The sequence below is a fragment of the Numenius arquata genome, chromosome 9 (assembly GCF_964106895.1).
Source record: "Numenius arquata chromosome 9, bNumArq3.hap1.1, whole genome shotgun sequence".
Taxonomy (NCBI): Eukaryota; Metazoa; Chordata; class Aves; order Charadriiformes; family Scolopacidae; genus Numenius; species Numenius arquata.
In genome coordinates, this window is record NC_133584.1 from 31,019,440 (window position 1) to 31,035,500 (window position 16,061).

The following is a 16,061-nucleotide window of genomic DNA, read 5'->3' on the forward strand; positions in this document are numbered from 1 at the left end:
GCAACCTTCTGCAACAACGTGGCCTGTCCTGCAGGTGTGTCACACTTTCAATAGATAGCTAGCCAGCAAAACAAAGCAACAGCAAAAGATGAAAATGAAGAGGCAGAGAATTTAAAAACTGAAACCATGATGGTTAATATTGCAATATGACAGTTTGATCTCAGAATATTTTACAAACAAGTTGCACCAAAGTAGTTTTAATGAATTGCTCAGCTGTTCATCATGTTCTGTACAGTACCAATTGAACAACCCTGTGCCATCTCTTGTGTCCAAAGGCTAAAAGGAACACTTCACATTTACTTTTAGGAAAATACTTTTAATAATCAGGAATAATTCAGTAAAACTTACTTCAAAGTCAAGGTCCGAATAACGTGATTTTCTTCTCTATTAAGCAGTAAAAAAGAAAGAAAAAAGAGGTTGTATTAACAAGGGGACTATTCACCAAATTATATTAATGAGTCTAAAAAACGTTGTTTTCCTATGAGATATATATTAGGTATTCTTTGAGAGATTGTAGATTTTATCTTGATAATTTAAGATTAAGGCATGACTTTGCATACAGTTTTTTCTGTATCATATTCTTTTATCTGAAATAAATCAGACTGCATTTCATTGGGACACATAATGTGCATGTTATTTGCATGCAATTGAACCTGCTGGTGTATAAAATATATCTATTTCTATACTTTCTATGGTATTTGCAAATTATCATCATATTTATACTTTTTACACAGCTATCTATATATATTTATGATTTAGATTTGTATAGGTGTACAGGAATTGGTTCTTTGCTATACCAAGCTTACATTGGTACAACTCAGTTGATTTTAATGGAATAACTGATAGCAAAATCAAGCCGAAGCCATCTATACTTTCCATGGCTTCGGCTTGTTTGTTTGCAATGCCAATCTCGATGGAGAAAGCAATGATTTTGTTTTACACTTATGACAAGTCTGATCCAAAGCATCTGATATAAAGCAGGAATGATTTACCAGTGAAGTAATCACTCATAAAATGCAACAGAATATGATTGCTTAGACATATCACAAATAATTTAGCACAGTTTTTTTAAGGTTTCTAAAAGAAACCAATTATAAAGTCAAATTATATCAGAAAGAAGCAGAAATGTTACAAAGAAGAGATAAAAATATCTTTTTTTCCCCTAAGTTTGGAAACTGAATGGCTTGCAATAAAGAGATATAGAAACAGCATTTGGAAGAGCTGAAAAAGAGTGCAAAGAACATGTGAATGGAAAGGTGAATGAACCTTTTCAAATTGCACCTAATTTCTGCAGTGAGATACAAATCAAACCCATGTTACTGACTTCATTAGACTTTATCTGGTTTAACAAACATGCAGGTTTTAGTGCAATTGAAAGAAATAATTTTACAAGTCTTTCAGTTGTAGAAAGTGGAAAATGTTTGGTCTCTGAGACTTTGATAACACTTTGTGACATACTGTCTGGTTTTGTAGTAAAATTTGATGCTGCAATCTACAGTGGTGTTAAGAATATCACTGTAGCACTGTCGACACACTCTGATGCCTAAAAAGCTGGGAAGCAGTATAAAAGAACAGACTATAATACAATAAAACAATTGGCACCAACAAGCTTTGGAGAAGCTACCTTTAATCAGCAAGGCTTGATTTAACCTAGCACACCTTAAAAAAAAGTATTTAAAAATAAATTAAACGATTTTGCAAAAATAAGTATCATGAAAACATGGAAACAGCAAAGGTCTTGGAGGTGAGAAAAATATAAGTACATTATGCCCAAATTCTGAAAGTAGCTAAGTTCTTACTTCTCGCTCATATTAAGGGTGTCTTAGCACCTTTGACATAGACCATCATTCCACAGTAAATCAGCACCTGAAGAAATCTACGTATTTCTAATGAGGAAGAATCTATTTTTAAGGTGCAATTAGAGCACATCTACCACTTTAAAGGCTCTGCGGTTACAAAAGAAGAAACATGTACAGCAGATAATGAGGTGAAGTTTACAGAATTAGCTTTGAAAAATGCTTGAAAAAGTTATTTTTAAGCTACGGTTCCAAAATATACCTGTTATCATCAAACCATCTGACTGATAACTCTAAGTGAAAACATGGAATATTTAGGAAGAAATATATAATTTGCTAGATACTGTATTTATAAAATTGGAACATTTGTATTTTGCCTTAGGTCTGCTTGACGACAGTGAAAATATTCCTGACATAGCTAGATTATTAGATTTTGCAGCCAGACCACCACATCACTGTTTACTTGGTATAAAGACATGTCTAACAGACTGCAACACATTTAACTGTGCTTCTGTCAGAAAGAGGTAACTATTGAAATTTTGCTGTTTGGTCATAGCAGTTATGACCAAACAGTTCATACTACAGGTTTATCTCAGTGAGGATTTTTCTAGGGCTTAACAGGAACCTATCACACACACGTTTATTTTAAACTTATATAGTAAAGAACATCTGTTCTGTACTTTTTCTATGGCTGCATATGGTGAAATACAGCACAAGTGCTGTCAGAGCCCATTCTCCTAAGACATAAAAAGCATGTAACTGCCACAGGTCTGAACAGCAGCAGCAAAGTTCTGCGAGTTTCTGAAAAACAAAGTCATCTGCAGTATTTTCACTGACACCACTATCTACCCGATCAGGTCCTCCTAGATGCTACATCATTGCCTTGAAATGATTGCTGTGTTATTTTTTGAAGAATGAAGTCATGGCAAATCTTGATTCACGAGGATGGAAGTTTTCCTTTGGTCCCAATTGGAAGTTGTCATTTTACTAAATTTTTCTCCTAGTTTCTGTATGATATACATCACACAGTTTAAAACATGCAAATCAACCCTTTGTGGTTGCATATATACTTTTTTTTCTTAAATGAAATTTACTTGGTGTGTCTCTTTTGGCTGCGAAAATGGGGTTTTTCCACACAGACCTAAAGGCTTTTAGAAATCAACCATCTGGCCCATTCTACAATTTGAATTAATGAAAGCCAGCAGCTGAGTGAAGTGGCGTTAGAGAAAAAAAAACACCACAACCCTCTTGCATCAAATAAGCTGCTGAATTGTTCACACCAGTAGGCTTCTTTCCAAAAAAGCTGTTCCTTTTACCTACCTGCAAAACTGAGAATGATTTTAGCCAACAAGAAAATTAGACTGGAAGCTGGCGTTTTTTTCAAGGATCAGTTGGAGATATACTTAAGTATTAATGTTAGTAGAATATAAATAACCCATGACTGTAAAGGATAAGATCTATGGTTTGCCTCATTTGGTATTTCGCACTTGACCAGGTTCTGCAGTGATGCTTCAGGAATGATATAGAGAAGGGCAAGTATACAAGTAACATTTCTGCTCCAATACCCTCCCTAGTTCTTCAGTAGTTTAGGAATTTCCTTGGGAGGAGCTTACTCTGTTGACCTGCTGGAGAGCAGCTCTGAGGAGAAAGACCTGGGAGTCCTGGTGGACAACAGGATGCCCATGAGCCAGCAATGTGCCCTTGTGGCCAAGAAGGCCAATGGCATCCTGGGGTGCATCAGGAAGAGCATGGCTAGCAGGTGGAGGGAGGTCATCCTGCCCCTCTGCTCTGCCCTGGTGAGGCCCCATCTGGAGCACTGGGACCAGTTCTGGGCTCTCCAGTTCCAGAAGGACAGGGAACTGCTGGAGAGGGTACAGCAGAGGGCTACAAAGATGATTATGGGCCTGGAGCATCTCTCTGATGAAGAAAGGCTGAGGGACTTGGGTCTTTTTAGTCTGGAGAAGAGAAGGCTGAGGGGGGATGTCATCAATGCTTATAAATACTTAAAGGATGGGTGTCAGGAGGACGGGGCTGGTCTTTTTTCAGTGGTGCCCAGTGACAGGACAAGAGGAAATGGGCACAAACTTGAATATAAGAAATTCCACCTGAACATGAGGAGGAACTTCTTTCCTGTGAGGGTGGCAGAGCCCTGGAAGAGGCTGCCCAGGGAGGTGGTGGAGTCTCCTTCTCTGGAGACATTCCAAACCTGCCTGGACACGTTCCTGTGGGACCTGCTCTGGGTGGACCTGCTTTGGCAGGGGGTTGGACTAGATGATCTCCAGAGGTCCCTTCCAACCCCATGTGATTCTGTGATCTTAATAACATTTTTTACATTATTCCATTAGTCTAATGATGTTTTAGAATTTTTCCTAATTTTGACATCCAAAATGTGCTGAGGTAGTGAATTTGACAAGTTAAATACGCATAACGTGACACAAGAAATTGTGTTGTTTATCCCTTTGCCATTTCATTTGATGGTCCTGTTTTGTATGTTATGGGAGACACAACTACTCAGTCATCTACTTTCCAAGCTGAAGAGCCCTAGTGCTGAAGACCTGCAAGGTTAACTGATAAAGGGACTTCCTTTAAAAAGCTGGAGACAGGTGCAATTATTCAGTGTCAGAGAGTTAGCTGGGATAATTCTGATAAAGCTGTGGGGTATGGGTAACTAGTGAATTGCAATCTATGCCCAACTACAAATGCTACAAAAAAAACCTGTCAAGGTTTCCCATTTAAATGGGAAAGGGTGTGAATAGCCCTTTCTGAACAACTCCAGTGAGTTGCATTGGTGCTCTATGCTGACAGAAGCCAAATCATGCCTGTAGACTGGGGAGAGTTCAGAGAAAAGCAGCAAAAAGTACTTTTAAAGACTTAATAACACAGGATCAAGAGGAAAGGATAAAGAAGTGGTACAGATTGTTTAAACTTTTGCTCTGGAAGAGGCAAACACAGAAGCTTGTTAAGAAAACTTAGAAGGATATAAACACCAATAAGCAAAGCTGGTGTGAGAAAAATCCAAAAAGTTGTAATTAAAAAAAAATAAAAAAAAAAAAAAGGAAATTTCAGAGATGCTGTGGGAATAAAGAAAGTTTATGTAGCTATGAAATAATCTACTAAGGAAAATAGTGGAACCCTTTCTTGACTTTAGTCTTGAAAGTGAAGTTTGATTCTGTATTAATACACTGTAGAAAGTGTTCTTCCGTTGGTAAAAGAGGTGACCTAACAAGGTTTTTTCCATCTCTGATTTTCACAGCTCTTTGATCTTAATTGATAAAATCCATTTTACAGCAAACCCTGCCCCCACACCTCCCCTTCATGACAGGACCAAAGTGAAACTCTATGTAAAGAGGCCTGCAGTAGTAATTTATTTTAAATCAATTTTACTTCGTGCCAATCATATATAGCTTCTCTGTGTAATTCCAGAGCAACTTCAAACTCTGCTCACTGAGGGACAAAAATAGAATACTGAAGAATAATTTCCATACACCAGCATGCACTAATCCGCTGGCACCAGGAAAGAGCTACTCTCACTAAATGACTAATAAAATCCCTCTCCATCTCTGTAAAATGACAGATGCCTGGTTTTCTCCCTATTCCAGTCTGCATTACACCACTACCTGATTAATTACATGGGATACTCCTGAAGATATATCGCATTGTGCAAAGTATAATTGAAACCAGAGATACCATATTACAGTGAGGGTTACAACCATGCTCCCATTAATATAAAGATTTATTATCAGCAGTTTATAATTCACTCTGAGATTAGATTTGACATACAAGATCGTAGGCTGGAGAGGATTTTTTCCCTCAACAAAACTAAAGGAAAATCTGTTTTGGCCCTCAGAGATACAGAAGTGGAATGGGGATAGACAGTTTGGATTTAAAATGCCTTTTATGTGTATATAACTGAAAAAAAAAAAACACCTTAGCTTTTGAATAGAAGATTATGTTGGATGTTAGTTCATAATATGAGCTAGATATAAAGCAAGGTGATTTTCACGAAAAAGTGGATTAGCTGTTTAATGTGGGAATTTTAAGTTTTTAAAATATGCTGGCAAATTTAGTGCGTCAACGCACAGCACAAACGTAACTTCAGAGATCTCAATTTAAAACTGTTCTGGGAAAGTATTCTGGTTTGTTGCTCCCTTTTTTTTTATAGGGTAACCTGCCTATGTATTTGCTCGATCAACCAAAACCACTTGTTTTGTGTGTCTGAGGGCTTTTGGGGGAAATGTAGCAATTGACAAACAATTGAAAATATGTTTCTTCAGGATCGTATGTAGGTAAGATAGCTGCTTATAATATAAAGTCTGAAATATATGCTACACCATAATGCTTTACATCTTCAGTTACTAGAATCAACTGTGCCTGATTCTGCCCAATTCTAATCCCACTCCTGCTAAAAATAAGCAGCATCAATTTCTGAAGTAGAGGAATCTAAAACCTACTCACTCAAGTGAAAGGAAGAGAGGGTTGTTATAAGGCTAGACTTCATTTCACTGAGAGTCACAAAATTGGCAAGAACTGTCTCCACAGCTTATTGAAGAATGAAATGAGGAATGGGAGGGAGAGAAATCTGAGAAACAGAATGCCTGAAAATAAATGCAACGTGGAAACATGATAAAGAGGAAATTCCTGTGTTTCTCATCTCTCTATTTTAGTTCTCTCTCTCTCTTGTTTTCATTTCTCATATCATAAATCAAAATGACTTCACACTATTTTGCTTTTTTTCTGCCTGATGCTCTGGTACTTTATTGACAAGATCGACAGTTTTAACTGCATATTTCTTCTCTCCTTTCCTGTTCTTGCTCCTCTCCTGATGTGTTTATTTCATTCTTCCTAACACCTTCATTTTAAGCTGCTTCTTCATTTCTGCCATCTTTCTTTTCTTTTTTTTTTTTTTTTCAGCTTGTCTGTCTTTTCTCTTCTCTTTATCTATACCTTTACTTTTTGTTTGTACCCCATTATCTTTATGGATCCTTTTATTTTCTCAGCTGTAACAGTTTTTACTCCTATAGTCCCACATCAGTGATTTGGTCAAGGAGCTCTGGAGTTGACTTTCTTTGAATGTATTAAGAGCTCTCATGAATGAATACAGAATTATTTTGGTCACACAGTAACTTCCCATCTAAAAGCTTTATGTCTTTCTCCACAGAAAGATCTCAGCAGAAAATGAAACAGAAAAATAAAGAAGGAAGTTATGAGACTGGAAAGAGAATTCTAGCCCTTTATATGACAAACAGTCTGGGAAGTCCTTTTCTTCCTGTTTTTGTAAAGCAGATGCTCTTTTTTCCCCCTTTAATAAATGTTTCTAGTGTCTGTCTTTGCATGCCCTTCCTCTTCTAATAGTTAAATGTCTTTGTCTCTTTCAGCTCTGTTCCATTTCGGCTCACGCTACACTAACCATAGTTCTCTTGGAAGAACCCGCCATTCTTCTACAAAGGCAACGATGCAAGTCTCCTCGCATAGTCAGGCAGCTGGTATCTACTCCCTCTTGCATTTATTTTGCACAATGAAAATAAAAGCATTGCTTATCCTGGAGATACGTTGCACAGATCAGCTTCTTCCTCTGCATTTAAACTTCCTAACGTTTCCTTGGATTTAAGTGGCTGGGAACGTGCTACTTCACTTCAAAATAATTCAATTTTAATGAGCACATCACTCTGACTGTACATTTTCAAAACAAAAAACATTCCAAAAGAGTGTATCAAGAGCTCTGTCTTCATTAAAATCAAAACATTTTGATCTGAAGGAGCACACTCCAAGCCACTTTGATGCCAAGGTAGCAAAGCCAGTTTTAATCTGTGCATATAAGGGCTGTGCAGGAGATTAGCCAGATGTTCAATTACTCCTCCTAAGAAACTCTGTGATGTACTAATATGCCTGCCTCTGCCTATGATCATACTGCTGGGTACCTACCAAATAAAATAAAAAATCACTGACTTGCACGTTGGGAATCTGCAATTATTTGGGCAATACTTGTATGTGAATATTATGGCATTTGCAGACTTTTGAAAGCTGAAATTCTTCCATATATAAGAAATCATTTGATTGTTCCCATATATGGAAAATGAGTAAAAATATGCAGTTATAAAAGCTAGAAGAAAGTAGGATTCATCTCACTAAATTTAGGACATAACTGACTACTGACTGAACTACTCATTCTGGCTTACTCTATGGTACCTGAAGAGAGACCTACACAAGAGGAATGCCTACATTTAGAAATCTAATAGTAGGGGTGATGGATCCTCCCTGCAGAGTTAAAAGTCAGGACTTATGTACTTGTGCTGATACTAGAATTGTGTTCCAAACACCCATCTCCAATGATGATAATGAATATAAAGTCTAAATAAAAGAGAACATGAAAAATACCTGACGTTTCAGCCTTCACTTTTAATAGCTTTGGTTTTTTTGCCATTTATCTCTATATACACTTTTAAGTATTTGAATAGGCACTTATTGTTCTAAGGGCTAATCGTCTCTTGGGATGTGCAAAATACAAAAAATAATTGATTTTGTTACCTTTAGGAAGGTAAAGATGTTACTCAAAAGCTAAATTTTCCAAACTATTAAATTCTTTGAATGATAATGCATACATTTCTGCAAACTCGGTCCTTGAAACACGAACCTAGTGTTTCACTAGTAAGATGGAAATTAAATTTAAAAGACTTTGTTTTATTTTACGATGTGAAAAAACTTTGGGTTTATATTTTCCAAAGTGTCATCTAATTCTGCTGGTTCAGTTTTATGGCCACAAAGACTAGAATCTATCATAAAAATGGAAAACAGGGGAGGAACCCAACTATCCGTACTATGCAGAAGACACAAAAGGAGGCCTCCATCACCTCTCATGGGACACCTCTGTTTCTTCAGAAGAGCAAAAGGGGAACTGCCCCTATAAGGCAGAAATCCATGTGGTTTTATGTTGGACTTTGGGTGGGACAGCAGTATGAGCTGATAGGAGAAGGAGGCTTCCCACTGCTCAGGATCTTCTCCTTTAGGGATGGTCTAGTCATGCTCTGTCTGGAAAAATGTGGACAGAATGATCTTGAATGTCCTGCTGCAGGTTTTTCTACTCCACATTGTCTGACAAAGCCTCATCTTTTGAAAGGTCTTGAAATCTTCTAAAATTATATTGTACTTCTAAATCTTCTAAAATTATATGGTACATCAAAAATATTTTGAAAAAAATCTCTTGCCCTCCCTTCTTTATTTTGTTTATGGCAGCAACAAAAGTTAGTCCATCTGTTCAGTTCTAGCCAATAGCATTTTGGGACTTTACCTCAACCCTTGCTTCTTACACACTACATACATAAGACCACAATCACATTCTTCATCTGGTTGGATCTGCTTATCTGGATTTGCTTGAGACTCTGATTTTCTTCAATGTACGTTATTTTTCATGTTCCTATCTTTAATTCATTGTAGCACATCCTTATGAAAAGATGAAGTAATGCTATATAATCAAGTAGTGTTGAGAACCACAAAGGCTGACACATCCTTTAATTTCTGATCTGCCCTAATATCTGTTTTTTTCCTAATAAATGGAATTATGCTGTGTTCGGTTAGGTTTAATAACTTAACTTTACAGCTTTCTGGACCAAAATACAGCTTTCTAAACCTAATATGTTTACCAAGTGTAGAAGAGACTAAATATTTTTTATCATATTTTATTATATTTTACTACATTTTCTACTACATACTTAGTCTCTTCTGAGCATAAAATTGATATACAGAATGATGATACACATTCAGTGTCTATATCCCATCTTAAACCTAAACTTAAAATATGATGCAAATACAGTTAAAAAAATTAACTCTAAAGGAGCAGTACAATATGCTTCTAGATTTTTCAGGCACATTTTCCGAAGTGGCCTCAGGAATTGGAACTCTGTGTAAGATGGAGTAATTATTGTCCCAATTTTTACAACTTAACTAAGGTTTCCTTTTTTCAGGTCTCCTAGATGGCCTTTATCACCAATAGAAAGAAAGAGGCAACACCAGAGAGCAATTTAGACCTCAGGTGGAGTGGGTGATATGGTGGCAGGTATGTCTGTTTTCTCAAGGAATTGTGAAGCTTCCCTAGATATCTCACCCATATGCCTAATCTTAACCAGGCTGGATTTGAGTCTCTACATCTGACAAAGTATCTGAAAGATGGTAGTGTAGATAGGTAGGAGAGGGTACTATTGGAAGGTGACTTTAGGTATCCCGCTTTTGGAGTTGCATTAAATTGGAGAATAACTGTGCACCATGTAAGATCTATCAACTAGTATGCCTGAGATGAGGGCAGTAACTTCTTTAATGATGCAGACTTGCTTTGAAAGAGCCTGTCTGTCTGAGTATTTAGTGGGCAAGCACTTGCACTATATTTTAGAAATAATTTTGAAAATTTGTCCCAAGGGTATACATATTCACTTTAACAACAAACAAAATGTGTACACTATTTGATTACTTGCACAGCCCTCCACCCCCTTCATTTTTCATTTAATTTTTTCGAGTAAATTATGTATCAAAAAAATGATAGTACACACACAATATAAAGAGCAAGGGAAATAGTTCACTTTCAAACCTTGTAAAGACTTCTCTTGAAAAGGAACTAAGTTCTGTTCTTCTGCCCAAACTCTCCAGTTGATACACACGTGAAACTTCAACTCCATTTTAAAAGAAATATCCAAAAGTACCCCCTATTCTATGAAGTATGGGCGACAGTTCTGTGTCCAACAGTTGAAAAATCAGGTAAAGTTACTGCTTCCCTATGCAGATGGGCCCAAACATTGTAGAGTAATAGCTAATGGCTTCAAGTTTACACATACAGTAGATTTTTTTTCCATCTGTAACTTCTTTCAGAGAATGAGTAGGTACCTTATTTTCCCCATTTGTCTTTTTCTTTCCCAGCAAACGTAACATTTCATAACATTTGAAATGATGGTGAAATGTATTTCCAACTCTCAAGGAGACCCAAATATGAAAATAACTCCACCTCATTGGTAGTTTTGCATAAATAAAAGCTTAATAGGAATGGTAGTATCTGACACAGGTCTTAAGAAACAACGTAAATAGTTTTCACTTTTATCATGTTTAAATCCCACAGACAGATTGTAGTAATGAAGAGAATCCCTTTTAAAGGCATTTCGGTTCACTTTTTCAATCTGATTAGGATCTAGAATACTCCACATGAAGTCCACTTGTACCTACTGCACACATTAGTTACACCAATGCCCACACACATGCAAACAAAACTAAATCAGTAAATGGTGAACTACTGGAGGGAAGAAGCCAAGATCTACCTACACTAGTGAGAGCAGAATGAGACCTATCATATATGAGCAATAAAATGGCAAATTTTTTCAACCGCATGTGCTTGCAGGCAGCATCAATGATTATCACTTGTATCTTGCAGTAATAGCTTTTCTTCTCATAGCAACACAGTATTTTCCAGTGGACTTTATCCGGCAGGTCACGAAATCCTTTGCAGTCATGTGGAATATTAAATCTCTGGAACTATACAGTTTCATGCAGACTGGCTCTGAAACTTTAATCTTGTTTTCTATGCATAAACATTTCTGATAAGAGAAATATGAACAGCAATGTATGAACAATAATTTATACTGAATTAAAATATCAGTTTCACCCCTTAGACACAAGACACAATTTATTGTCTTATCAAATAATTAGAACAACAGAGCATGCAATTTGTTTATGCATCACTGACCTCTAGAGAGCTCATTGATATTGTGGATCCAGTTTCACTTCTTGATAATCCCGCATTGTCATCCAGCTCCGAGGCAATGAAATTCTTCACTGCTGTGCGGGGCTCAAATGGTAAATTCTGCATATGTTCTTGGGTGGGAATATGCTGGTCTAAATTGATATTAAATTGGTCCATTACAGAGGGATTCATATTGAACTCTGGATTAACTTTGTAGTGTAACAGCCTTTCATGAGGCAACGTATCCATGCCTATATTCATTTTGTTCTCATCTTTCAGTGATGGCTGGGTATTTACTGAGCCCCTAGGCATGACTATGTAGTCGCTTTCTATCATCCGTTCTTGAGGGTGGACTATGTCCATATCTGCACCTCTCAAATTATCATCAGTGCATAAATACACAGTCCTCCGCAACTCACTGTTGTCTTTTTTCAAGCACTGATTGGCCAGTTCACTCATACTCATGGGCATGTGGAGACCTGTTGGTTGCTGGATGATGACTTTGGAGATGATGTTTCCAGGTAAGGTAGAATAGCTCATTCCTTCAGGGTTTGGTCCCTTCTCCTCCTCTTCATCGTTTAGTGAAATTCTAGACAGTGTTCCTGTTATAGTAGCTGCTCTGCAAGGTCCAATGTCTTTATGCAGAACTGTGGGTCAGAGAACAGAATTCTTAAAACGTGAAACCATGTCTGCCTAATGCTGCTGCTTCTTGTGGCTTTATTTAGCAGCATTCTCTTTACCAGTGTATCTTCTTAACTCTTTTTTTTCTATCCATTTAATAACTTTTATTCTATAAATATTGTTTTGGGAAGATTTTTTTTTTTTAAATCAATGTCTCTTAATCTACTGTGTATAACTGACACAGATCTCTGACGAAGCTGCAGCCATTTATATAAATTAAAAGCACTCCTTTATTTATTCCTACTGCCTTACATAGATCTTAGGTGACCTACAGCTTTAGCAAAAGCCTGCCACGTGGAACTTGATTAAGGGTTTTAAAAAAAAAACTACCATGACATCTGTACTGCCATTATTAACTCCACATAAACTCCCGGGAAATGTGAAACAGATTGTAAGGCAGAATCATTTTGTCAATCCATTGTAATGACCTGCCCTAAGATTATAACTATGAATATATGTTCCTGAGTGCCTAAATGTTCCTTTACACTGACTTTTTAAAACTTGTGTTATTTTTAAATAAAAATGACAAAAAAGTAACCACATTGGGAAGAAATTCCATTCGTATCAGAAAGGCATATTTTGCTGCATCTCAAGAGGTTATGAAGGATATAAATATGTCTCATAAAACAGTAATAATCCACTTTTGGTGTAGGCCTAGGCCTTCCTGGTCAAACTTGTAGCAACACCCAGCAAGTTTTTTGTTGGGGTAGGCTCCACATGTAAAAAGCCTGTCACAGAATACAAAATTGTCAGGAACACTGAAGGATGCATTCAAAAGGAAAACATCTATTCAATCACAACTATTGATCTTAAAAAAATAAATACAAGTCTATAACAATATTTGTAATGAAAAAAAAGGGACAGCTAGTAAGAAAAAAAATTTAAAACCAATTACTATGCTTATTCCAGCTGGGTGCAAGGATTTTCTTGTCCCAGTCGAAAATATTTTAATTCACACCAGTGCTTGTTTGTGCTCATGGGCTGAGACAGTTAGACATCTTGAACGTCTCAGGTGTTACATTTACATCCCTGTTGGCAGCCTGAGGGCTCTGAGGGCCCAGTTCCCCTGGTACCCGCCATGCTTCATAGCAAGCAGCTCGTAAGGCATTCCACTCCCCCACCGCACACAAAACTGTGTCTCATTTCTCCTTTATGAAAAGACAGGCTGAGGGAGCTGGGGTTGTTCATCCTGGAGAAGAGGAGGCTCCGGGGAGACCTCATAGCGGCCTTCCAGTACCTGAGGGGAGCCTACGGGAAGGCTGGAGACAGTCTGTTTACAAAGGCTGCAGTGACAGGATGAGGGGCAATGGTTTTAAGTTAGAGAAGGGGAGATTTAGATTGGATATTAGGAAAAAGTTCTTTACCATGAGGGTGGTGGAACACTGGAACAGGTTGCCCAGGGAGGTGGTTGAGGCCCCTTCCCTTGAGATATTCAAGGTGAAGCTCGACGAGGCCCTGGGCAACCTGGTCTAGTTGGGGGTGTCCCTGCTGACTGCGGGGAGGTTGGACTAGATGACCTTTGGAGGTCCCTTCCGGCCTGGACCAATCTATGAATCTATGAATCTATGAACAATTTACCTCTAAACGACAGTGCACAAATTCCCGACTTCTGTGCGGCTGCTTCATTGTTTCCTGTCACACTTCAACCAGTGACCTATTCTTGAGTCTTTCATTGAAAGAAATTGATTTTAAATGTTTATTTAGTAACGTCTGTTCATAACTGTATTCAAAGTCCATCCCCTTAAGGATGCCCCTGGCAAGGCTCTCCACACTGCAGAGCGGTGTTGGCAGAGGTAAGAAGTAGGAGCTACGTGGACCAATGCTGGACTTCTATCTGCATTGATGGTGACAGACATGCGTTTGTGTAACAATGTACTGTCTTGCTCCCTTTAAAATACATACACATATCAAAGCTAAACTATATGGAAGAACTATTACCATATTGCAAGAAACTGGGTTGGCAGCTTTTCAAAGGTGAGTGACTGGAAACTCAAACTTTACCTTAATGAGATCGGCCTTCCTGGCCCACCAGATAGAGAGCGGAGAGACAGTGTCCTCCGTGTGGGTGACACAGAACAGCTAAGTCAGGCTTCTGTCCTGAGTCACCCTGTGCAGAAGGACACCCTCCCTCTCTTTCTTTCTCACGTTATTGAAACAAGTGTCTAGGCATGACTGCCCCCCCCCAGGTAAAACTGTCCTTTGGGAATATTGCCTAGGTTTAAGAATTTCTGTATGGCTTAAAGGATCATTTATTTTATACTCTGCTTTATTTAAGCAAGGTTTGCAAATGTGTAATTTTTAATATGTGGGAACAGATAGCTGACTCATTAAAGATCACATTATTGGAATGTCTTATAAAACCCAACTTGTTCCAATAAAGTGGAATCAAATTTCATTTTCCTGATACCATGTTGCTTAAGCTGTTACTGTTGATTTCACTTAGAGCCCTAAAAGACTTGCCCTCTTTAAAAGTAAACCAACTGATGCATCCTTCATATACATAGCCTTTCAGATACACTATTTTTTTTTATTTTTTTTTCCCCTGTAATAAAAAGACTGTTTCACATTTGTTTGTATATTAGGGCAGGGAAAATTTTGGGTGTAAGACTGACATTCTTTCCAAACCCATTTGACACTAATAGACAATCATACCTTTGGTTGCTTCTCAACTTCTGAATTCTAGCAAAAGGCTTTTGTAAGAAAATGAAATAAATGTATTTGTACAGGGGCATACATTTTTAGTTACATTTATAAATATGTGTTGTGAACAATTACACCCTGATATTTTTCTGGTTTTCGCTTCACAAGGAACTACTACAAGGGTTCTTTTTATTGGCTAAATACTCTCTCAATGTCCTTACCTGACCGACAAGCAATGTCCACGTCCTTTTCAAAATCAGTCTGTAACAAGAAACAATGATTTGGGACAGCCATTATTAATTAAAAACTAAACCACAATACCTTTTTGCCAACTAGCGCTTCCAAAATGTCCTACTTACAGAGTCATAGTCTCTTAAAAGTGGTTTCTTGTTGCTGAGAAGGTGAAGTGTATTGTTTTACAACAGCAGAGCTTTACAAAGTTTCCTAAAGTATAACTGGGTGGTTTTCAATGTATGCTGCCTGACCAGAAAAAATAAAATAAAATAGGTGGGAGTATATAATTTTAATAAAATGACACAGTGTATAGTTTTTTTAATGTATATGGAAGAGTAACTTCTACATCGTATGGAAGTATCATCTTTAAGGAAATTTTTCATAGTAATTTTATGAACAGAAGTATGGAAAAAAGCCTGCAATACAAATTACTGTGAATAAGTATGATCCAATCATTCCACCCTGTCTGAAACTTGATTAATTTGTTATGAAGTGGTTATTTGTTACATAACATTCTGTCCTTCCTTGCTACTAATGTAATCGTGGAAAGTTTATAGTCCCCAAAAACAAGGATTATTTATTTCATTGGGCAAAATCAAATTGTAAGAGCTAAGAATGCATTTTAACAGTTGAAAATTCAAGCACACTTTTCCCAGTTAAGTAAAACTATTTATGCTCTTATAGAGTTCAATTATTTTTAAATTATATTTTTATTTCCACAAAAAGTTTATTGCATGAAAAATATTTCATAAAACTGATCTCCTTCTTGCTTGTGAAGTCTAAGCATTGCATTCTTTTTTAAGTCATCATTTTTTGATTGACATCCATTTGCTGAGCCTTTCCTGTGTTTTAGGGCCTGATCCTGTCCCCATTATAATCAATGACAAACAGTCATCGAAAGTGGAGGGACCAGTATTTTGTCTTCATATGCTACCTAACAATAGAGAAACCCAAATTGGCATTCTAAGCCATTCTCCTTGCCTGAATTAGTTTGA

At 37.3% G+C, this 16,061-nt stretch overlaps 1 protein-coding gene across 1 annotated transcript in view; it reads right to left on the reverse strand.

Annotated features, from left to right (window-relative positions):
• Positions 1-16,061, reverse strand: part of ADGRB3 (adhesion G protein-coupled receptor B3) — a 491,554-nt gene that overhangs the window by 8,900 nt on the left and 466,593 nt on the right. The window contains exons 26-28 of the mRNA XM_074154077.1: positions 15,054-15,093; positions 11,515-12,158; positions 349-384 (exon numbers count right to left, since the gene is read on the reverse strand). Of these exons, the coding sequence (XP_074010178.1) occupies positions 349-384; positions 11,515-12,158; positions 15,054-15,093 (720 nt within the window). The remainder of the gene's footprint in view (positions 1-348; positions 385-11,514; positions 12,159-15,053; positions 15,094-16,061) is intronic.